The 25261-nt window shown below is 43.0% G+C and overlaps 2 protein-coding genes across 12 annotated transcripts in view; both read right to left on the reverse strand.

Annotated features, from left to right (window-relative positions):
- Nucleotides 1-6022, reverse strand: part of LOC139042835 (sodium/hydrogen exchanger 9B2-like) — a 60411-nt gene extending 54389 nt beyond the window's left edge. For 2 of the 6 annotated variants that reach the window (XM_070503387.1, XM_070503385.1), the window contains exons 1-2: nucleotides 5904-6022; nucleotides 2883-5140 (exon numbers count right to left, since the gene is read on the reverse strand). The gene's annotated coding sequence lies outside the window, so the exon portion shown is untranslated. Of the gene's footprint in view, nucleotides 1-2882; nucleotides 5141-5272; nucleotides 5407-5903 lie in introns of those variants that run through there. The other 4 variants (XM_070503386.1, XM_070503388.1, XM_070503389.1 and 1 more) reach the window with 4 other exon arrangements.
- An 888-nt stretch (nucleotides 6023-6910) lies between these two features.
- Nucleotides 6911-25261, reverse strand: part of LOC139042836 (dehydrogenase/reductase SDR family member 6-like) — a 29433-nt gene continuing 11082 nt past the window's right edge. For 4 of the 6 annotated variants that reach the window (XM_070503396.1, XM_070503395.1, XM_070503394.1 and 1 more), the window contains 5 exons: nucleotides 23324-23380; nucleotides 15023-15136; nucleotides 11327-11385; nucleotides 10657-10749; nucleotides 6911-8089 (listed from right to left, as the gene is read on the reverse strand). In XM_070503396.1, coding sequence (XP_070359497.1) covers nucleotides 8036-8089; nucleotides 10657-10749; nucleotides 11327-11385; nucleotides 15023-15136; nucleotides 23324-23351 — 348 coding nt within the window. In that variant the 5' untranslated portion in view covers nucleotides 23352-23380 and the 3' untranslated portion in view covers nucleotides 6911-8035. Of the gene's footprint in view, nucleotides 8090-10401; nucleotides 10750-11326; nucleotides 11386-15022; nucleotides 15137-22506; nucleotides 23381-25261 lie in introns of those variants that run through there. The other 2 variants (XR_011499985.1, XM_070503392.1) reach the window with 2 other exon arrangements.

The raw sequence follows: 25261 nt of genomic DNA on the forward strand, positions 1-25261 counted from the left end.
TCCTTTGTAATCTCTCTCCTCACCTAGGAAAAAAGCATTTAATTGAAAGTTTAAAATATTATTTCTAGGCCTACTACAATCAGAATCTCCAGAGACTGAACCCCCCAAGTGTGGCAGACAGGACTTACTAACTACCTAAAACCACTGCTCAGGCATGCCGGTGGGGCCCTCCTCCACCCCAAGGGGTAAATCACGACTGGGCTAAATCAATCTCTCTAACACCATTCCTCTCTGCCGGCTGGTGGTTCAGAGCTGAGCGTAATTCACTCTGTCCAATGAAGTTTGTGAGCAAGGCTATTGGAGGCCACTGGGTAAGACTCCTAATAAAAAGACAGGAAAGCAAGAAAACCCTCTCCTCTTTGTGCCTTTAAATTGTGTGTGTGTGTGTGTGTGTGTGTGTGGAAATGGAGCTGTGGAGGGGCACTATGTTTCTTGGAACTCTAGCAGCCATCATTCACCCATGAAGAAAAAGGCAAGATTGGCTCATAGAAAGTGACCTAGAGCCTGATATCACTGGGGACCGAACAAACCCTGGACGCGCTTACCTTCAGACATCTTGTTGTGTGGGAAAAATTAAACCTGTATTTTTGAAAGTAATTTTGGCCAAATATCCTGTTACTTGCAGCCAAAAGCACCCTAACCAATCCAACAGGTGATTCTGATGCAGAGCCAGCTCTGAGAAGTTCTGATGAGGAGCAGTGATGAGGGACCTTTGGCTCACACATATCTATCTCCCTAGCTTCTTGACATGGTGCAAAATCTTCAGAGGACACACAACCAGAACACTGCCTTTGTATTGATATATCTCAACAAATAAACCGAAAATAACAATTTTAGTAGCTAAAGACCAATACCAAGGTTTTTAGGACCACCCTTTTAGTCAATAGAGATCATATACATTGTAAAGTTGTATATTTTCCCTCCCCATCCCTGAAGTTCATTTGTAATATTTGAATATCGAATTAAAAAAAATTGGGCTTATAAACATGTGATTGTTTTCTAAATTTCTACCCATGAAACAAACAAAACAGTAACACAACACCACTACCATCCCTGCCTGCACTTCCTTTTTGCTCTCTCTACTTGGTAAAATTCTATCAGTCATTCAACATTTAACTTACAAGTCACCTTGTCAATTAGTATTTCCTAACTCCACATAGACTAGCTCTGTCCCTCTTTCTTCTCTCTGAGGACTCACTCACTTATTTGACAAACATCTATTAAGCTCTTGCTATGTTCTAGTCCTTGTGCTGGGGATTCAAAAGTAAACAGTCTGACATAGTTCCTCTACTCAGAGGTTAAAACCTAATCAGAGAATGACAGATCATTCCTTAAGCAACCATAATAGAATGTAGTAAGTTTCAATTTGGGGCACATAAGACAGCAACCCCATCACTTCAAAATCAGTGACGTTCATCAGACTTTCACTGGATAAGATACCAAGATGACTGAGATGCAGTCTCTATTCTTTAAGGGAGGCACAGAGACTGATATGTGTTCATCAAACCAGTTTCCCCTGCTGCCTGCACACACAGGTATTTGACATTTCCTAGCCTCTCTTGCAAGTCAGTGTGGCATGTTACTGAGCTCTGGCCACAGGACGTGGGCATGAACAATGTCTGCTACTTCTACTCTTCACTTGTAAGAAACCTCTCATGCAGTCTTCCACATACCCTCTCTTTTCCTGTCCATTGCCTGGAAACTAAGGACTCGACGGTCTTAGGGGATGGCACAGCCATAATATAAAAAGAGTGTGGGTTCCTGAATCACTGAGTAGAAGGCCACTAGCTGAACACCTGATTGAACTTTCCATGAGGGAGAAATAAGCTGCCTCTGTGTTGTTACTGAGATTTTGAGTTTATCTGTTATAGCAGCTAGTGTTACCTCAAGGTAATTTAATTGTGATGTGAGAAGTACAGTCACATAGTTAAACGGAGAAAGGAGGTATTGCCTACTTGGCTGGGGTCAAGCCTTGAAAGAGGACCCACTCTTGTGAAGAAAATAAAGACCAGTACAGGCAGAGAAACCACAGGATTAAAGGATGAGAGGTGAAAGAGAATGTGTCTGTAGGGAACTCTGTGTATATCTGCATCAACTACACCATAAACGGCAAGATGCGGAGTGGTTAGAGGACAATGGGATTAATCCTTACTGTAAATCCTGTGTCACTGCCTCCTAGTTGGGCCATTTGGGGCAAGTTACTTAACCAGTACAGATAAGTTTCTTCATCAGTAAAATGGTGAAAATGCCTATGTCACAGAAAATCTTAAAAAAGTACTAAGTACATCATGCAGTCCCAAAATAGTCCCCTCAATGCTTTCTCCTCCTTTTATAGGATTTTCCCTGAGAAGAAAGCATACATGTGCTGAAGGGACACTGGTAAATTCAAACCTTTCAGTCCTTCATGTAAACCACAGAAAAATAAAGGAATGGATTTCGAAAAAGGCAAAGAGCTTTTATGATATCAACAAGATATCTTTAATAACTTTATAAAGCTGTTAAAAACTCTTTAGAACTTATCATAATTGTGCTTTCTTTAACATGCAGGATACATGACTCTAAAAACACTGAGAACACCACCGCCTCACACAAGTGCATATACAGGCAGCTCCATTCCCCACATACTGTGTTCCTAGGCTTTGTGTGCAAAAGATGTAAATCCTTTCCCCTAGAGGAAACATCTGTTCTATCATTGGGGTCTGTGAGCAGCCTATCAATTATCAATAGGACTAGGAAACAGTTGGGCATGAACCAGATACTCAACAATTTCTTGTTACAGAATACATTCTGTAAATGTTTTAAATGAAGAAGGCGTTTACATTATATTTGTACAGCAAGAGATGTCAGAGATAATCTAGTCTATGCGTAACAAACTCAAATACCTTCAGGGATAAACTCAATGTGGGGTCTGCAGCACCCGGTGAGGGCACAGCCCAGCTGAAGGCATCAGATCACTGCAGGCCCCTGGGCCTCATCTCATGTCTTCACTTCCCATCAAAAGAAACTGAAGAGATTAGGTTTAGATGACTCTTGGAGGCTACAGAGCAAACATATTAATGAGTCAGCGCAGAAAATAGAAACCACTCCAGGTATTTTAAGCAGAAAGAGATTCTACAGGGAATTGAGTGAACTGTTGAAAGGGCTAGAGAGCAGGGTCTACGCTGGGCCTCCAGGAAGGACTTCTAGAACACTAGTAACTGAACCACTGGGGAATGTACTATTTTTGCCTCAATCAGGAGACCCCACAGGGACTACAGCGTTCAAGAACAACACTGTAGCTGAGACCCAGAGAGGCTGGGATCTGGAAGCTGCCTGGACAGAGAACACAGAAGATGTTTCCCACCTCCCTCAACCACCTCCGGACAGCCAGAGAGCTGGTGCTTCAACACGACAACGCTGACCTGGCTGTCCCTGCTGCTGTAAGGCCCTCCCAACACCCACAGTTCTGGAGACTGGACACTCGCATCTCCTGCACCGTCCTTGTCAACAGAAATTCGCCAAAAATAGCAGGGAGATGCCTCTGCCTCATCCCTGCCTTCGAAATCTCAGGCAAGTCATCTACTTGCCAGACGCTAATTTTACATCCAGAACTCTACCTGCGAGGGAGTCTAGGAAATACTTTAGCTTTCCAGTTTCGCCTGTACAAAGAGGCATACAAGAAGCAAGCAGGAATGGATGTGAGGGCCAAACTTCCACATCCAGGATAGCAACTTTTGGTGTAGGCCCCAGGGCTCAGACCTACATCATCGACCTTTTCCCACTTATTCTACAATGCCTTCTAGGGAAATCCTAAAAAAAGGAAAAAATTAAAAAATAAAAATACAGGCAAAATATGCTGGAAAATATATTATGCGATTCAGTCACTTTGCTCACATCATTAGCATACCATGAATCCACTACCTAATTTTTTGTTAGGTATATTCTGATCCATTGGATTTTGAGTTACTGAATGGCAGAAACTTTATTTAATTCATATTTGTATCTCCTGTCCCCATGCCTGCGTGGCCCAGAGAAGACACACGGGTACTTGCTGAATTGAAACGTTACATTCTTGACTTGGAGAGAAACAGTAAACTAGAATTTCACGAGAGCACTTTGTAGCAGCAATAACTTCAGGCGGAGGCCCCATTAGAGAGATGGAGTGGGGTTGAAAAGGGCTTTTAGTCTTTCAGTGGAAACAGAGGTTGACTTGTCTCAGTAGGGTATCTGCCTCTCTCTATCCACTCATGTTATCCATTTCTTGACCGGAGGCTAAAGGAAATGTGGCTTCCTGCTGTTAATCTTCTAGGGCAACAAGTACACCAGCTTCTAGGGTGAGATAACAGGCTGCTGCCTGGGAAGTACAGTCACTTGACATGTTGATAGTTCTGAGAAATGCGTTCTCGGGCAATTTTGTTGTGCAAGCATCAGAGTGTACTGAAGCGGAACAAAATGTGTGACCCCAAAATGTGTTCTTTCAACATGAACATTATTTTAGGATTATTTGTAAGAAAAAAAAGACTCAGAGGTTTTTCTTGTTACCTTCACTTTAAGCGCCTAAAAGTGATACAAAAACCTGTCTCAGGAAGCGAGCTATGTCACCTTGGTGTGACAAGAACGAGGCAGTAGAGCGGGAGGAGCCTAGAAAAGCCTGTTTGCTGGGCTCCCCTCTGTCTTCTGTTTCTGCGTGGCCAAACACTTGTTTTCCAAATGTTTGCTCCTTTTCTCCTACCTGTGAACTGCCTTCCTACCCTCTGAAGCCCCTGGCTCTCCCCACCCCCAACATCTTTTGTCTTCAGCTGAGGATGGCATTTAAGGCGAGGGCCTCGGCCATTTTGGCAAGTTACTTGTTTTCCTGGGTTTCTCTCCTGTACACACGCTATTAGGCTTTCCTTCTCCCGTTAGAGTCTCTCGTGGCGATCTGATCATAGAGCGGCCAGAAGAGCCGGAAGGCAGAGGAGCATCTCTCCGCGCCCCGCAGCGCGCACACAGCCCCGGCGGCAGAGCCCGCACCGCCGGCTGCAGGGCCGCTGACGCCCCCGCGGGAGGCCCGGGCAGCACGGCCGCCCCCAACTCGACAGTGGTGCCGGCTCCAGCGGCGGCGTCTGGGCGCAGCGGCACCTCGGCCCACAGGAGCCACACCCTCCGGTTGTTTTAAGAACTAAAATAAACGAGAGAAACCCACGGCAGCAACAACTAACAAGTGAGCGTGCACACAGCCACGCACCCCAGGGCCACGCCCGCCTCCGCGCCCCCGGCCCGCAAGCCCTGAGGCCCCGCCGGTTCCGCTTACCCTGGCGTCTCGGGGCCCCAGCTCGCGGCCCGCGGGGGGCCCGGCTGCGCCGCGGCTCAGGGACGGGCGGGCCCGCGGGGGACCCGGCTGCGCCGCGGCCCAGGGACGGCCGGGCGGGCGCCCGCACGCATCGCTCCAGGCGGCGCCCCGCCCTCTCGGCGCGGGAGACCCGGGCGGGCCCGCGGCCTCCACGGGTCCGGGGCTCGGCGGCGCGGCGCTGGCGGCCTTAGGCGCTGTGCGGGCGGGGAGCCGGCGGGAAGGGTCGGGCGAGGCCGCGCGGGGAGGGCGGGCCGGCAGCCCGCGGCGGGGAGCCCGGTTCCCGGGCCGGGCCGTCGCGCGCTCCGGGCGCACCGCGGCGCGTCTTCTCCGAGGCGCCGCGAGAACAGGACCCTTGCAGCGAGCGGCGTGGCGGGCGGCTCGTCCCCTCGGCCGCGTGTTGGCTCGAGCCTCCCGCTGGCCCGCGTGGATGCTGCGGTGCCGGCGGCAGCCCGCGTCCCTCCCCTCCCCTCCCCTCCCCTCCCTTCCGCTTCGGGTCTGCCTTCCCTGATCGACCCCGCCACCCGAGTGTGAGCCTGGGCGCGCGCCCCTTCCGGGGCATTTCCATGTCCTTCAGAAATAAAGAATTTCTTACCTGTTTTTTACTCCTTTAAGCAACTGCCAGTTTTAATCACCGCTGTTCAGGCGAGACAGACAGTGTCCAGGACCGTCCCCAGCAGACAGGAGCCGCTCCTCCTCGTCTCTCAGGTGCTCCTTTGTGGACAGGATGGAGGAACCCAAGTCCCGTCCCATGACCTGGCTCAGGCCGTCTACAATGGTTATTTTCCTACACTGACTCTTCCTCCCTAAAGCTTGAAAGGCTTCTGGTGACATCCAGCTTCCTCTTACCACAGGAGTGAAATGTATTTTTCCTTTTCTTTCAGTCATATGCTCCTCATTGATCCATCAACCTGATTAATTAACCTTACTTTAGAGAACATGAACTTTTGGGCTCCAGTTTACTTTTATTGTTGACACTGTTTTATAGTTTACAGTTAGCTCTGAGAGAACTGACCCTGAGGGTCATGTGTTAATGTTAGAATCCAGTGCAATTATTATAACAAAATGTTATCCTTTCATTGTCCATTAAAAATTTCCTTGTTAATATTAATTAACATTCTAAGAGAAAAGACTGCTCATTTATTATCTATATGTGCATCATACCATTTGGTCTTTTGAGGTAGCTACAAATAAAAAACAAACACAAAACGCTAAAACTAAAAGAACAAGAAAAAACTTCCTAGTACTCTCTCATACATGAATTTACTTGAACTTTTTCTTGGAACTTTTATTTTCTTTAGTTTTGTTTCCTGTTATATGATTCATTTATATTTATTTATCCAGAGACTTTCTAAGTTTTATATCCTCCTGTCTGTTATCCTGGAATTTGGTGAAGAAATCTATACTTAATCTAAAAAATATCCCTCACACTGATGATACTGCTGATGCAGATTAAGGCTGCCCACTGGAGAGAAGCCCAAGGCGTCCTGGCCTACATACCCATCTACATCATCCTCCGGGAAGCACAGGACATCCTGACCTCATTGATCTGATTCTTACCCAAAGTTCTAGGACCACCCAATAACCAGACGCCACCTGCAAAGACACCATTTTAACATTTTTTTCATGATCTTTCCTTTGTCTTGTAAAGAAATAACTCACATACCTATGCCTTATAAATTTAGCCCTACCGTCAACCCATTGCAGCCCTTCACCGCCCCTGGGTCCTGTCCCCATGCTGCAGCTCTTCACCGCCCCTGGGTCCTGTCCCCATGCCTGCAGCTCTTCACCGCCCCTGGGTCCTGTCCCCATGCCTGCAGCCCTTCACCGCCCCTGGGTCCTGTCCCCATGCCTGCAGCCCTTCACCGCCCCTGGGTCCTGTCCCCATGCTGCAGCTCTTCACCGCCCCTGGGTCCTGTCCCCATGCTGCAGCTCTTCACCGCCCCTGGGTCCTGTCCCCATGCCTGCAGCTCTTCACTGTCCATGGGTCCTGTCCCCATGCTACTCCATGCTATTCTCTTAATAAAAGAGCACTACTGCCAGACCTCGAGAGTCCAAGAAATCTTTCTTTTGACTCCTCGGCTCGCCAAGACTGCATCACTGCGTTAGTTAACTATTATGTTTCTTAGGCTCATGTCAAATGTCATTGTTTATTTTAATAAAGATCTTTTAGTTAGACTAAGAAAATAGTACTTAATTACAAGTGATAACATCCATTAAGTATAAACACCTGATGATTATTTTTATTTTATATAACAGACCAACATATAGTTCTGAATAGTCTATAGTTCTTTTAACATAAGTTAGTGAAGGCAAACTCCTTCCTACCTTTGCTGTTCATTTATAACGGTGTAAAAATTTTAAATTAGTATCCACATACAGACCAATGCAGACCTGAACAAAAACATCTGAATATTGGGAAATAGAAATGAATACACTTTTCTTTTAAAAAACTTACTTTTTTCCTTCATATTTTAATTTTATATGCTTACAAATTGAGGCTTATTTTAAAAACTATTCTTTTGCAGTGATGTTATTAAGCTACAATGATTTCAAAAGAGATTAATATATTTAAAGAATCAAATTCTTGTGAACAATGACATCCTTAAAAAGGGCTTGTTTTCATTAATATTCCATTAATACGAAAGAGATGATGAGTGAGTTTTCTTCATAGCCGGGTTTACAGTGTATAGGAAGGGCCTGCCTTCCCAGCAAGGAGATCCTGAATCACAAGCTCCAGCCTCCATCAATGATGACAGGATTACCTGTGACGTAGGCAGACTGTAGTGATAAACACAAGGAGACCCAACAATTAGCCAGGTTTAACACAGGTTGTGTTTCTTCAATTTTTGTATGACTGAGATAACTAAACAATTTACTCTCCTGGTAACAGGAAACTTCACTTAACAAACAGAATTTAGGAAAATTAGAATTAAGTTTTGGGTGATTTAAAACTTCTGAGTGTTCTTGTGATCCAGAGCTAAGTGGCCTCTAGCTGGTGTTTGAGCATGTATCACATTCTACGCAGGGGCTATTAGGTATTTGGTCTCAGAATCAGAAAATTAAGCAGTTTGGTGATATATACCCATTCTCCAAATTAGGATAAAGTCGAGGCTAAAATAGTACACTTTAATTTTGAGACTCAGAACTATTCTAAACAAGCTGAGTTTTATGCCACTAATAAACTTTTGAACATAATCAAGTGTGTCAGTCATAAAGTGGTGGTGTCAATTTACAAATAGAATTGTTTTAAAAGATGGTGTATATTTAGTTGGTCAACATACACAGGTAATTCCACGAACTGGAGCATGCTAAATGTGTTTTTAAAATTTATGTGAATACTAATAATTATCTATTGAACTACAAAAAAATATTCTATACTAACTTCAGACATCTAAATCTGTGTAAAACTAAAGGAGTTAAAAATATTACTGTTTTTTCCCCACAGAATTTTTCATTTTCTAAAGAATTCAAGGTGAAGTGATCCTTGTGGTAGAGGTTTAACAGTCTTTTAACTTAAACATGGATAATAAAGACTCTAATTTGTGTTCTTAGTTTTAAACTCATCTAAAGCCTGAGACAATGGAAGAGGCAAGAAGGAAAGACATCATAATAGAAGAACAGAAATTTTTTTTTTTAGGAAGAGTAGCCCTATGCTAAGATCTACTGCCAATCGTCCTCTTTTTTTTTTTTTTTTTTTGCTGAGGAAGACTGGCCCTGAGCTAACATCCATGCCCATCTTCTTCTACTTTATATGTGGGATGCCTGCCATAGCATGGCTTGACAAGCGGTGCATAGGTCCACACCTGGGATCCAAACCAGTGAACCCCTAGCCACCAAAGTGCAGACTGCAAACTTAATTGCTGCGCCACCAGGCTGGCCCCAAGTTCAATATATGAAAACGGATCATATAAAGCAGATAAATCAGTTTATCAAGAAACAACCCCAATTCCCTCAAGTTTTTTTAAAAAGGCAAGTTCTCTGTTTTATATATGGACTCCTCTGGTCTCCTCTAAAAGGCCAATGGTCCTTTTGTTGCACATTTCAAGCCAGAACATTTCTAAATATTTGGTAACTTAAGTTCTGGCTAAACAAGGACAATTTAGCTTATCAGCAGTACCTCAAAATCAAGTGAGCTCTTCTGAAGATATAGATTCAGAGAAATCACAAAAGCCAATGTATGCTCCATTAATCAAATGCCTAGCAATTTCCCCAGCTATTAACAGCTGTTGTAATAGTTCTGACAAGTAGTAACTGCTCTGTCACTAAAACATTTCAACCCTTCTATCTGCCACATTCATCAACCACCTCATGTGCACCAAATCACTGTAAAGAGGAGCTAAGTGGCCAGTGACACACCTCTCTCCTGCCTGCTCCCTTTTCCTTCTTTCTGCTCACACGTTAGTTTCCAGGGCATGTAACATTTCAAGACATAACATAGGGGGATATTCTTGTGCTCTATTCCTTATAAATGTAGTTTCTGCCTTCACAGTTGTAAGCCATTTAAAAATATACAATAGCCATTAAGGAAGAAACTGGGGGGCTGGCCCGGTGGCGCAGTGGTTAAGTTCGCACATTCCGCTTCTCAGCGGCCCGGGATTCGCTGGTTTGAATCCTGGGTGTGGACATGGTACCGCTTGGCATGCCATGCTGTGGCAGGTGTCCCACATATATAAAGTAGAGGAAGATGGGCACGGATGTTAGCTCAGGGCCAGGCTTCCTCAGCAAAAAACAGAAGGACTGGCAGTAGTTAGCTCAGGGCTAATCTTCCTCAAAAAAAAAAAAAAAGGAAGAAACTGGTTACTAAATAGATGCAAAGTGGAAAGAGACAGAATTAGGAATTTCCATATATGATGACAAACAGTAAAAATTCATAGGAAAAGAGTCAGTGGGATTCTTCTAAATAAGTTTCCAGTAAAACTAAGAACACCAGATGCCAATTCTGTGTCTCCTGGACACAATTATATCTGGTTAACTCTCTCCCCATTTCACCTGAAGCTCTCATGATTTTGGAGGTTCGTTTGATTTACACTTAATCAAGGCTTCCCCAACTGTAATTTTTGAAAGTAACTGTTTCTCATAAAATTGAGTGATTTAATTTTTTTCCATCCTCCATTTTATTTGCTACAAGATTTGGTGACATATAAACTTGAATGAGGAAGAGTTAGTGGCTCAGATCAAAGTGGTCTTTCTTTGAGCAAATTAAATCAGAACTTATCCCTACCTCGTAAATGCAGCAACTTAACGATCATATGCTGTAACTCTGTAAAATGACATTACTTGATGAGCAAAAATAGCGGGCCAATGTGATTGAGAATAATGACCTCCCTGGGAAGAATAGCGCTTACTTCATCAGAAGCCAGGTACACGCAGAGCAGGGCTATTTCTTCTGCGGTTGCAAATCTTCCCGTCCTCTGTCTCTTCAGGAAGTCGCTCCGTGCCTGTGACCAGACACCACACCAGACATCAGTGGTGTGAGCTAAAGTATGAACTCACTGGCAGCTCCTTCAGGAGGCAAAGCAAGAGAGATCTACAGAGGCCACTGGCCTGCTGCCTCGATTATTCACGCATGATACATGAGAGTATCATTAATATTATTAACTGTGGGCCACGCAGGACTATGGTGACTCCTACGCTGCTCAAACTATTTGTGTTATACTAAAACCTACAGACACTGTGACAGATCAGGAAGTTAATCTTAAAGTAGAGGGTTTTTAAATTTTTCTGAAAATGTGGTGAAATATACATAATATAAAATTTATCATCTTAACCATTTTTAAGTGTACAGTTCAGTAGCATGAAGTGCATTCACACTGTTGTGCAACCAATCTCCAGAAGTCTCTTCATCTTGCAAAGCTGAAACTCTATGCCTACTAAACACTAACTCCCCAGGCCCCTCCCCCAGGCCCGGCTACTACCCTTCTACTTTCTGTCTCTATGCATTTGTCTACTCTGCGTAAGGAAGAGGGCATTTTTTTTAACTAAAAGATTTAAACACATTTAAAATAGGAGACATACCTCTTCAGGGTTTGGTCTGGCTTGTATTCTTTCTTGCAGAGATGGGGTATCAACGGTTCCTAAATCAAAGGGTGACATTCAGCTTGGTTACTTACTTAGACTGAAAAAGAAATTGGCAACTCAACTTTAAACTTCCTTTCCGTAGGATACAGGTACCAGAGAAATCCTGTCCATAACTTGGAACAGCAATTTCACCTCTTCTGCCTGCCCTTTTATTTCATAGGCTTATAACTTCTTTAACAGCATTTCCATGATTTTTAAAAGCACAGACTACAATTCACTATGACACTAGGCAGGGACTCTGAGTGAAACACCAGCATTTTAGTCGCATTACACTGACATGATACTTTATGGACTGTATGCAGTTTTACAGGTATTATCTCAGTAATCCTCACAACAACCCTGAGGGCTAGGTAATATCACACAATTCTTTACCAGTACAAGGACCCACATTGTCTCAATGATCTCAAAACCATTCTTTGCTGTCACGTTCACTCTGAATCCTCAGGGACAGCTCCATGCTTGTCACAGTCCTTGGTTCTAAATTTTCCTCATTATCTTGCCAGTTTTCATTGGCTTCAAATTCCTATTTTAACATTGTTTCATGTTTTTCATTGAAAAATATAATTTACAATATTTTACTTAAAAAAAGAAAAATAAGAATGACACTAAAATTTTTACAACCCCACTTAGTTCACCTTCCTACAGAGCAAGTTCCCCAGACTTTTTTTGTTAACGTATGTAACCTGTAAATTCTCAGGAAGCCTCTTTCTGACTGACAGTACTCCAGGAGGCCACACGGTCTTCCTACGGTCACGGAAAATGATCTGCAGTCATCCTTCAGGTCCATCTTTAGAGCGGGCTCCTCACAGCACTGCAGATTTGAGGTCTGCTCAGAAATAATTCCTTAAATTTATGACCATTTGCCATTTCTCTGGAGAGGCTGGGAAGCTTCAAAATTTGCACTTTCTGACACTTTTCTGTCTAAGAACCCTTTCTCCTCTCACATTTTACTCGGAGGGGCGGCACTCTCCCCACTCTGGGATGAAATTGCCTTCGCTACATTGCCTGGTTCATTAGAAACATTTTATACCTTCCATGTCACTGCAGCCAATAGTGCTGATAAAATTTCTGAAACCACATAACAAAGACCCCCTTGTATCCAGTTTCAGACAACATTTTTTTTTTTTTAAAGATTTTATTTTTTTCCTTTTTCTCCCCAAAGCCCCCCGGTACATAGTTGTATATTCTTCGTTGTGGGTCCTTCTAGTTGTGGTATGTGGGACGCTGCCTCAGCGTGGTCTGATGAGCAGTGCCATGTCTGTGCCCAGGATTCGAACCAATGAAACACTGGGCCGCCTGCAGCGGAGCTCGCGAACTTAACCACTCGGCCACGGGGCCAGCCCCTCAGACAACATTTTGCTTACTTCTCTCATCAACAGCCTCCTTAAAGTCCAAAATTTCACCAGCAGTGTGCTCAAGATGCCTTGAGCTTCTCTAACACTCTCCTCAAAATCCTTACAGCTTCTACAGCTTCCTCCCACTGAGGAAAATGAGCGTCACATCTTACATGTGGCCAGTATGAATGGCCATTAAATGAGAGCTGTGGATCAAGCCTATGCCTTCTGCTTCATTCCACTGTCACCTGACTCTGCTGTGTCCATGGCACAGGCTGACACACCATGCTACTGTCTACCCAAGTCGTGCTGACCAGCTGTGACTCTACAGCCATCAGCACCATCCCACACACACTCATTCCCCATCATGTTTCCTTCTGGGACTGGCTCAGTGAGTCACAGCTAGTTCCTTGTCCCAGAGAATTTGATAACATATTTTCCAATCTTCTGAAAAGGCTAGCTGCTAAAACAATCACATTTTCCAAATCATTTTGCCATTTATTCCACCGGGTAAATGGTACCAAGAACAGCTAGGCTCAGGTATCACCAGTTTGTATGTTAAAACCAAGTGAAACTGTCTCTTCTGTATCCTCCTGTTTCTTAGTGTTACCGATGTTTACCTTTTTAGTCCAAGAAAAATTATACACAACACCTCCATAAGGGGAATGCTGTAGCTTGAAAGTGACAAGAAATTTTCACATATTGAGGTATATGGGGTAGCTATTTTGGTTTAAAACTGATTTGGCTTGAACTAAAGACACCTGACTTATAGCCTATCAAACATCTGCCTTAACCATTAAAGAGGGCATTATGCATTATCTCAAAGTAAAAGAAGGCACTCTTTGAAGATAAGGATGCACACTTCCCCTCCTGTGCCCACCAGTATCAGAACTCTTTAAAGATAGGTTCCCCTTCCTGACATCAGGGTCATGTTGACCTGCTTGCTAATTTGCAACTGAGTATCTCTCTGAAACTTTGATGAATATGTATCCTGGGTGTGTTTTATGGATGTTCTGTGTTCTAAAAAGGTATAAAACTGTACTGAAAACCATGCCTCTCTGGAACGCTTTCTTCCTTTGTAGAGACTGCCTGATTCAAGTAAAACGCACCTTATCTTTCTTATCTATAAAATGGTTATTAGTTATTCTGTGTCAACAAAAGGTATATAGTCGTCTTCCCTCTTTAATAAATCAGTGGTTTTCAACCTGAGGGGAGACCAGGCTGGATTACATCAGAATCTCCTGTGGGGCTGTCCAGCCTATTCCCCGTCAACTCCCCCCCAGATCCTAGCATACCCTCCAGGTCGTGAAAGGTCCCACAGGGAACTGCAATGCTTCCCCTCCTCAATCCCCACACCAGCTGTGAACTACTGAGAAAAACCTGGATCCTGGATGTTCATTTCATTTCTTTCCAGAGAGGAAGTTAGTAATTCTTCTTAGGTAGCCTATATTCATGTTGGTCAGTGGAACCAGGTGAAAGGGCATATCTAATTAATAGACACACCTACAGATATTAAGAAAATGAGAAGTCATTCCTAAGAAATAGGTTATTGAATGCTTTAGTTTGGACACATTGAATGTCCTTGCTACTAATAAGTTCTGCTTTTCTCCTTTCTTTTATGAGCGGTCAGCACATTTGGGTGAAGAGCCAAACAGTAAATATTCTTGGTGTTAAGAACCATTTGTTTTCAACTCTGCTGTTGTAGGATGAAAGCAGTCATTGCCAATACAAGAAGCAAACTGGGTGTGGATGTGTTCCAATAAAACTATATTTACAAAATAGGCGGTGGGCTGGATTTGGCCTGCAGGCCATAGTTTGCTGACTCACTTTGTATAGCATCAAGGAAGGTATTAATCCCTCCTTTTTATCCCTGGGCCAACCCAGGTGATTTCCACGGCAGAGCCCCTGTGTTCTGGGAGGCTCCTCTTACTTTCTTCCGCTGTCCTGTGAGCATGGGCTACTTTTCATCTTCCCCCCGACACAGTCATCCCTGGTCTGCTTCCAAAACAGTAAGCCCTGGTGACTCATGTCTCTTAACCCAGTGGTTTAGAATTGCCGCCACGTGCATGAGCAGCATGTAAACTGTTTGCCTCAGTGGCTTATTCCTGATGACTTAGGATCTCTCTCCCAACTGACTGTTAGACTGTTACCTTAACAGGATGGGACTCTTTCCCTTTTGAACTTGTCCCAATGACAGGCCACAGTAACAGGTAGTAAACAAGCTTATGGAGATCTCTCTCACAGTGGCAAGTGGGATGTCACAAAGGACAATTTCATAGCCCTGTGGAGCCTAACTCACCTGGACACAAACAGTTGCACCTGATCCCCTGCTGGATGAAGTCTGCAGCCACGGACTTTGTGAGGCCAATCAGGGCTGCCTTGGTTGTGCTGTAGACACATCTGTTCACAACTCCTGAGGATGAAGAGAAGGTTCGACAAGTGAAGGAATGAAAAACACAGTCTCCTCTAGAAAGGGAACACAAATTAGTGTCCCCAGTAACCAGTGTCATGCTTCCTCTCACCCCACTGTTTTTTAAAAATTGATATCAGGTTTTCTCCCTTAATAGGGTGAGTTTCTGAATTTAGGAAAATAGTATCATTATCGGCACAACTCAACTGAGACTCAGGTGTTGAGATGCTGCACTTAAATGACAAGTGGTTTTAGTTTTTCATCATCAGCTGGGAGAAACCTTAGGCAGATTCCAAAAGAAAATTAGGAGTGACATCGGCATCATGGTGGAGTGAGCTGTTCCCTTTGTCTCTCCCTCTTCGAACTACAACTAAATGGTCATTCATTGATCAGCAGAAGATACCCACACAGCACCTCAGGATGCCTGAGAGACCTGCGCAGCTATACATTTGAAGGGGGATGGACTACCCCTGGAGAGGTGGTGGAGATAGGTGAGTACTCTTCTGGTCCCCCAGCAGACCTGTACACGCATGCAGCTGCTCTCCCAGCTGGAGGCCCATAGTACTGCTGCAGCCCCAAGGGTGGGAGCATGCCTCGGTGTGACCACAGGAACAGGTGATGGCAGCCCTGAGCCCCCGCATGATCGCTTTCTCATCTGGTGGGAGAGCCCAGAGCCACTGCAGTCCCAGGGAATGGCTAGGCTCAGACCCAGTGGGGAGGCCCTGCCCACAAAGCACTAATGGCTGGTGTGACCTAGGAGCAGATGGCAGTGGAGCTGTGCACCCAGGCAAACAAATTCCCAGCTGCCTTGAATGCCCATAGTACCACTGCGGCCCCAAGGGGTGGACTGCAACTCAGTGGGACTGTGGGAGCAGGCAGCAGCCCTGAGCTCCTGCATAATTGCTTTCTTGTCTGGTGGGAGAGCCCACAGGGCCTCTGCAGTCCCAACAAGTGGCCCAGGCTCGGACAAGCAGGGCTGACAGGGATCACGGTGGGCTCAGATTACACAGGTGCTGCCCCCTCTCCAGTGGTGGCAGGTGGAATGTATGACCAGATACTATCAGTATGCAAATGCACAAATCCACCCCATTGAATGGTATGAAGTATATTAATACTCCTGACCAGAAGGAAAAAGACAAATACTCAGAAAGCAATCCTGAAGGCACAGAAGTCTACAATCTAAATGACAGAGAATTCAAAATGGCCATCATAAAAAACTCAATAAGTTATGAGAACTCAGAAAGACCGTTCAATGAAATCAGGAACAAAATTAATGAACGGAGAGAATTCTTCACAAAAGAGATTGAAACTATAAAGAAAAAAACGATCAGAAATGTTGGAGATGAAAACACAATAAATGAGATAAAGAAAAATTTGGAGACCTTGAATGACAGAGCTGATATTACGGAGGATAAAATTAGCAATTTAGTGAACAGAAATACAGGTATTCCAGAGGGAGAAGAGAAGGAGAATGGAGCACAAAACTTGTTCAAAGAAATAATAGCTGAAAACTTCCCAACCCTGGGGAAAGAGCTGGAATTAGAAGTAAAAGAAGCTAAGAGAACTCCTAATTGCATCAATGTAAAAAGACTTTCTCCAAGGCATGGATTAGTAAAACTGGCAAAACTTAATGGCACGGAAAAAATACTAAGGACAGTAAAGCAGAAGAAAATCACCTACAAAGGAAACCCCACCAGGCTTTAATTGGATTTCTCAGCAGAAACCTTACAGGCTAGGAGAGACTGGAATGATATATTAAAAATTCTGAAAGACAAAAACTCTAAGCCAAGAATACTCTATCCAGCAAACATATCCTTCAGATATCATGGAGAAATAAAATCTTTCCCAGATAAACAAAAGCTCAGGGAGTTCATTGCCACAAGGCCCCCTACAAGATTTGATCAAGAAGGCCTTCATACCTGAAAAGAAGAAGAAAGGGTTTACACAGCCTTCAGCAAGGAGATAAACAGGCAGACAAAATCAGAAAACTGCAACTCTTTATCAGAACAGATTAGCATAACATTAAAGATGAAGGGAAGGAAAATATCAAGAATAAATATAGTCTCATCATTTTAACCACAAACTCACAATACAAAATGGAACAAGTTGTGACAACAATAATGCAGAAGGCGAAGGGGAAAGGGATGGAAACTGCTTAGTCAAAAGAGATAAGAGTCTATCAGAAATGGACTATCTCATCTATGAGATCTTGTACACAAAGTGCAGGTTAACCACTAAAAAAATCACAACTGAGACACAAATGATAAATAAGCAGAAAACTGAGAAAACCATCATAGAGAGCCACCAAACTGAATCATCCGTCTGAAATACACGGGATAAGAAAAAGGGAAATACAGAACAACTGGGAAACAAGTGATAAAATGGCAGCATTAAGCCCTCATATATCAGTAATCACTCTAAATGCAAATGGATTAAATTCCCCAATCAAAAGACATAGAATAGCTGGATGAATTAGAAAACAAGACCCAACAATATGCTGCCTCCAGGAAACACGTCTCAGTTCTAAAGACAAACAAGCTTAGAGTAAAAGGATGGAAGACAATACTCCAAACCAATGGCAAACAAAAGAAAGCAGGTGTTGCCATATTTACAGCAGACAAAGTAGACTTCAAGATAAAAAAGACAATGAGATGGGGCCAGCCTGGTAATGTAGTGGTTAAGTTCACGTGCTCTGATTTGGAGGCCTAGGGTTCATGGGTTCAGATCTTGGGCGTGGACCTACACATTGCCCATCAAGCCATGATGTGGTGGCATCCCATATACAAAAGAGGAAGACTGGCATGGACATTAGCTCAGGGCCAATCTTCCTCACCCAAAAAAAAAAAAAAAGGCAATGGGAGACAAAGAAGGGCAGTATATAACAACAAAAGGGACACTCCACCAAAAGGATTTAACACATATGTGTATGTAACCCAGGAGCACCAAAGTACATAAAGCACCTATTAACTGACCTAAAAGGAGACATTAACAGCAACACAGTAATAGCAGGTGATGTTAACACCCCACTTTCATCAATGGATAGACCATCCAGAGAGAAGCTCAACAAGGAAATAGTGGAACTAAATGAATTACAGACCAGACAGACTTAATAGATATATATAGAACACTCCACCCAAAAGCCAGCAGAATACACATTCTTCTCAGGTGCACGTGGAACATTCTCAAAGAAGGACCACATGTTGGGAAATAAGGCAAGCCTCAATAAATTTAAGAAGATCGAAATCATATCAAGCATCTTTTCCAACCATAATACTATAAAACTAGAAATCAACTACAAGAAAAAAGCTGGGAAAGAGATAAACATGCAGAGACTAAACAACAACCTACTGAGCAACCAATGGATCATTGAAGAAATTAAAGGAGAAATCAAAAAACAACTGGAGACAAATAAAAATGAAAATACACGATACCAACTCACATGGAATGCAGCAAAAGTGGTCCTGAGAGGGAAATTCATGGCAATATAGGCCCACCTTAACCAATAAGAAAAATCTCAAATAAGCAATCAAATTACGCCTAACAGAATTAGAAAAAGAAGAACAAAAAAGGCCCAAAGTCAGCAAAAGGAGGGAAATAATAAAAATTAGAGCAGAAATAAATGAATTGAAACCAAAAAAACAGTAGACAGGATCAATGAAACTAAGACCTAGTTCTTTGAGAAGAAAAACAAAATTGACAAACCCTTGGCCAGACTCACTAATTTAAAAAAAAAGAGAGAAGGCTCAAATAAAATTAGAAGTGAAAGAGGAGAAATTACAATGGATACCACAGAAATACAAAGAATTATAAGAGAATACTATGAAAAACCATATGCCAACAAATTGGACAATCTGGAAGAAATGGATAAATTCTTAGACTCATACAACCTCCCAAACTGAACCAAGAAGAAACAGAGAATCTGAATATACCAATCACAAGTAAAGAGATTGAAACAGTAATCAAAAGTCTTCCAAAAAATAAAAGTCCAGGACCAGATGGCTTCTCTGGAGAATTCTACCAAACACTCAAAGAAGATTTAATACCTATCCTTCTCAAACTATTCCAAAAAATTGAAGATGATGAAATACTTCCTAACACATTTTATGAGGCCAATATCACCCTGATCCCAAAGCCAGACAAAGACAACACAAAGAAGGAAAATTACAGGCCAATATTGCTGATGAACATAGACGAAGAATCCTCAACAAAACATTGGTAAACCAAATACAGCATCACATTAAAAGGATAATACAACATGATCAAGTGGGATTTATTCCAGGGATGCAGGGATGGTTCAACACCTGCAAATCAATCAATATGATACACATTAACAAAATGAGGAATAAAAACCACATGATCATCTCAAGAGATGCAGAGAAAGCATTTAACTAGAGCCAACATCCATTTATGATAAAAACTCTCAATAAAATGGGTAGTGAAGGAAAGTACCTCAACATAATAAAGGCCATATATGACAAACCCACAGCCAACATCATACTCAATGGGGAAAAACTGAAAGACATTCCTCTGAGAACAGGAACGAGACAATGGTGCCCACTCTCACCACTCTTATTCCACGTAGTCCTGGAGGTTTTGGCCAGAGCAATTAGGCAAGAGAAAGAAAGAAAAGGAATCCAAATTGGCAAGGAAGAAGTCAAACTCTTGCTGTTTTCAGATGATATGATTTTATATATATAAAACCCTAAAGAATCCATAGGAAAACTATTAGAAACAAGCAACAACTACAGCAAAGTTGCAGGGTACAAAGTCAGCTTACAAAAGTCAGTTGCATTTCTATACTCTAATAACAAACTAACAGAAAGAGAACTTAAGAATACAATCCCATATACAATCCCAACAAAAAGAATAAAATATCTAGGAATAAATTTAACCAAGGAGGTGAAAGACTTACACAATGAAAACTTTAAGACGTTAAATGAAAGAAATTGATGATGACATAAAGAAATGGAAAGATATTCCAGGCTCATGGACTGGAAGAATAAACATAGTTAAAACTTGCATACTACCTAAAGCAACCTACAGATTCAATGCAATCCCAATCAGAATCCCAATGATGTGGAAATAGAACAAAGAATCCTAAAATTTACATGGGGCAACAAAAGGCCCCGAATAGCCAAAACAATCTTGAGAAAAAAGAATGAAGCTGGACACATCACAATCCCTGACTTCAAAATATACTACAAAGCTGTAGTAATCAAAACAACATGGTACTGGTACAAGAACAAGCACACAGATCAATGGAACAGCACTGAAAGCCCAGAAATAAACCCACACATCTACGGACAGTTAATCTTCGACAAAGGAGGCAAGAACATACAATGGAGAACGGAAAGTCTCTTCAATAAATGGTGCTGGGAAAACTGGACAGAAATATGCAAAAGAATGAAGTTAGACCATTATCTTTTGCCACACACAAAAATTAACTCAAAACAGATTAAAGACTTGAAGCTAAGATGTGAAACCATAAAACTCCCAGAAGAAAATATAAGCAGTACACTCTTGGATATCAGTCTTAGCAGTATCTTTTCGAATACCATTTTTACTTGGACAAGGGAAACAAAAGAAAAAAATAAACAAATGGGACTTCATTGGACTAAAGAGCTTCTGCAAGGCAAAGGAAACCAGGAACAAAACAAAAAGACAACCCACCAACTGAGAGAAAATATTTGCAAATCATAAATCCAACAAGGTGTTAATTTCCAAAATAGACAAAGAACTCATACATCTCAACAACAAACAAGCTGATCCAAAAATGGGCAGAGGACACGAACAGACATTTTTCCAAAGAAGATATATAGATGGCCAACAGGCACATGAAAAGATGTTCAACATCACTAATTATTAGGGAAATGCAAATCAAAAATACAATGAGATATCACCTTTTACCTGTTAAAATGGCTATAATTACCAAGAGAAAAACCAAAAAATGTTGCAGAGGATGTGGAGAAAAGGGAAGCCTCATCCACTGCTGGTGGGAATGCAAACTGGTGTAGCCACCATGGAAAACAGTATGGAGATTCCTCAGAAAGTTAAAAATAGAAATAACCATACCACCCACCTATTCCACTACTGAGTATTTATCCAAAGATCATGAAAACATGAATGTGTAAAGATATATGCACCCCTATGTTCACTGCAGCATTATTCACAATAGCCAAGATGTGGAAGCAACCCAAGAGTCCACCGACTGATGAATGGATAAAGATGTGGTATATATACAACGGAATACTACTCAGCCATAAAAAAGACAAAATTGTCCCATTCACCACAACATGGATGGACCTGGAGGGTAATATGCTAAGCAAAATAGGCCAGATAGAGAAAGACAAACACCATATGATTTCACTCATATGTGGAAGAAAAACTAACACATGGACAAAGAAAACAGTTTAGTGGTTACCAGGGGGAAGGGGGTTAGGGTGTGGGCACAAGGGGTAAAGGGGCACCATTTATAAGGTGCACAGAGTTCATTGACCTCCCCACCTTCCAAGGATACTGGGCCTGGGCCCTACACAAAGGAATGTGTCTGGGCTCAGGGCCACTTCGGCCCTGACTCTAAGGCACAAGTTACAAAGAATGAGTCCTGTGTCATGTTCCTTGTCTGGGCTGGCCACCCTGACGGGCACCTGACAGGACTTTAGAAACATCCTATCCATGGGAACGAAAAAGATAGAAGCACCCCATCTGTGGGAACAAGAAGAAATAACTCAAAATATCCAAATGTCTAAAACCCTGAGTCAGAACCCAGAGAAACCTTAGGGTAAAAGGGAGTCACAGGCATAGAACAATTGGGAGTCTCACTGAGGAAAGGACACCTTGCCTCAGACCCGGACAATCGGCACTCCCACCCGCCGTACAAACTATTGGGACTTCCCCAGCTGATTGTGGTGTGGATGTTGTAAGTACCGATTTGTTGTTCTCCCTTATGCCCACTCCTTGTTCTGTTTCCCTTTATCCAAAACCTTTGATTGCTGAAACAACCAAATAGCCTTGGCGGTGCCTGTCATTCCTTGCCCTTTGCGGCTGCGGGCAACATATGGTGACTGAAAAATAATAATGCACAACTGAAACTTCACAGTGTTATAAACTATTATGACCTCAATAAAATAAAAAAGATAAAAAAAGAAAACTGGCGCAGTGGTTAAGTTTGCACGTTCTGCTTTGGCAGCCTGGGGTTCGCCGGTTTGGATCCCGGGTGTGGACACAGCACCGCTTATCAAGCCATGCTGTGGCAGGTGTCCCACATATAAAGTAGAGGAAGATGGACATGGATGTTAGCTCAGGGCCAGCTTTCCTCAGCAAAAAGAGGAGGATTGGCGGCAGATGTTAGCTGAGGGCTAATCTTCCTCAAAAAAAAAAAAGAAAGAAAAGAAAAGAAAATTAGGGTAAAGCAAAGCAAAACAAAAGACCAAGAAGCTTAGGCATTTCTTTGCATTTCTCTCTCATGCAGGCTTAATGTGTGTATCCTCGCAAAGAGAAGGAATGTTCTCTCAGCAGTGGCTATTTCTTTTTTTGTTTTTTTTTTGTAACAGAGCTTTGTATGAAGTGCTGTGACAATACGGGAAGTAACTCTGCCTGTGGGCTTGGGGGGGTGCTTCACAAAGACAGTTGATCTGGGCCCTAAACGAGAAGTCAAGTTGAAGGGCCAGGATTGCAGTGCAAGATGGAGATAAGGGCACAGTCTGGCACACATGGATTTTCAAGTTTAAAATGAAATAGCTGGGGCCAGCCTGGTGGCTCAGTGGTTAAGTGCGCGTGTTCCGCTTTAGTGGAACTATCACATGGTGGAAGACGTGTGTTTGCCTGAGCCTCTCCCCACTCCCCGTTTTGGACTGTGAACTCTCTGGGGGCAGGGGCACACAGTAGGTGTTCAATACATTTTTGATTAATCAAATGAATAAATGTTTCCTTCTCCCACTTTGATCTCCACTGCCATATCCATTAGAAGAACTAAACGGGAGAGCACAAAAAACAAACTTTCATTTAATGTCACTGGATCACATGTAAGGTGAAAGGACTGGTAGACAAGGAACTTAATACTAATTTTAAAAGAGCAGTTTTGAAGTTATGGGTAAGTTTTATCATATCTGCTATGCTTGTTTCCAAAACCCTTAGCTTGTGAAGATTATGAGTATGTTCATCACAACCCCCAGAGGAAAACAGACTTACCTTTGATGCTGGAAGCCACAGAGGACATGTTGATAATATTGCCAGATTTGTGAGCATCTGCCAAAATAAAACAAATAATAAAAAAAAAAATGCCACTCTGCAGGCTAAAAATACTACCTCTTTAAAAGATCTGCATTTACTCTGGGTTTGCAGAACCATCTTATTAGCTGTTAACATGAAGTACTATTAAGCAGTCTTAACAACCTCCTCATCACTGCTGGGAACTGATGGCAGAGTACACTCTCACTGGCAAGAACATCTCCCAGGGGGACTACCACCTCCCCTGTCACAAGAGTATCAGCAAGACCGAGGATGAACTCTAAGCCAGTGCAAATGAATGTTCATATTTACTGTGTTCCTGATGTTAGAAAACTCTTACTCCAGTGAACACATTATTTGATGAATACCTACAGTGGCTGGGTATTGTGTAGGTCCAGGAGATTCAAAGATAAGTGACACAGTCCCTGCCTATGGAGAGCTGCCAGTCTGACTGGGCGGCTGACATAATCAGCATCCAGAGACAGCATGGGCCTTCACAGAGAACAGGTGGTGGGTGGTAGGAAGGGGCCAATCCACTGTTGGACACTCAGAGGAGGGCTCCTAGGAGGAAATATGTGGGTCGGTTTTTGAAAACTAGAGTATTAGTGTAACCGTGGGCCCTCCAGGACCAGTTCAACTGACCCCGTCTTACCAACAGAGTAATAAGAGTGGGTTTTCAGGAACTGAGAGTCCCCCCTTGTCCAGTTCAGGCCAGGTAAGACCACCATTCCATCAAGTGGGCCTGCGCAAATGCCTGTTAAGTAATCTTTTTGACATCAAAGGGCTGAAAACTCCACCCTCAGATCATGCCAACATCACCATTCTGTGAATATGCGTCCTATGAAGAGCCATGGAGCTGACTGCACTTGCACAGATCATCACTCACCTCATTTCTCACCTCCAAGTATCCGTCTCCACCCTTCAGACCACCCTGCCCTTCATCCCATAAATTTTGCCCCAAGTCCTTGATCAGGGAGACAGATCTGAGAGAATACGCCTCCTGTCTCTTTGCAGATCAAGCTAGCAATAAAGCTTTTTTCTTTCCCCAAATCTGATGCTGTAATTAATTGTTTTTTTTCTACGTGCATTGGGTAGGATAACCCCATTTTTGTGGAGTAACAGTCAGAAAAACAAAAGAGAAGCGTGTTTTAAGGAATGAGAACCATAGGTATAAAGGTTCTATTATGGAACTGGGGGGAAGGGATGGGTCTGGCTGGAAGGCAGGCCCTGGGAGGAAAGAGGCCTTAGAGGCCAACAGGGACTAAATTTAGGAATTTGGGATTTCCCCTGAAGATAAGGCAGGCCTTAGTGCAGAGGAGGAGCGGTATGTCTAGATCCGGGGATTACAGGTTCCTCTGGCAGCCTATGCTGGAGACGACTGGAAGCTGCAGTAGTGGTTCGGGAAAGGAGTGGTAAAAGCAGACACAGCAGGCAGAGCTCAGTCCATGGCCACATGCACTGATGGCAGCCTCCTGTCAAGGGCAGTGTTTCCTAAAAATACGTCCTGCAGGATTTCCCCACTCAATTGTGAACTTTGAGAGAGGAGGGTCTGGGGCTGTGTTGTCCTCCTAGACAAGGGGCACAGTAGGCGGTCAATACGTTTTGATGAATTAAGATCTCCTGAGGTGCTAGTTTAAAGTGCAGATTACTGGGCCCTGCCCCAGACCTAAAAGAATATATAATGAAACAGGCTGCTATGACTTAAAAAATGTTTTGTTTTCAATGAACTTACACTTTATTAATTATAACATATACGTATGTTTTCAAGATAATATTATGTACATGCAAGGGCATGGGTACTCATAAACGTTTTGGAGGAAGAAGCAAGAGGTTGAGAGAATGGGCCTAATGGGCACTAACTTTTCATGGAAGTCAGAGGCTGGGAGGATGACTATAGAG

Source organism: Equus asinus, unplaced genomic scaffold, assembly GCF_041296235.1.
Source record: "Equus asinus isolate D_3611 breed Donkey unplaced genomic scaffold, EquAss-T2T_v2 contig_1, whole genome shotgun sequence".
NCBI classification, from domain to species: Eukaryota; Metazoa; Chordata; class Mammalia; order Perissodactyla; family Equidae; genus Equus; species Equus asinus.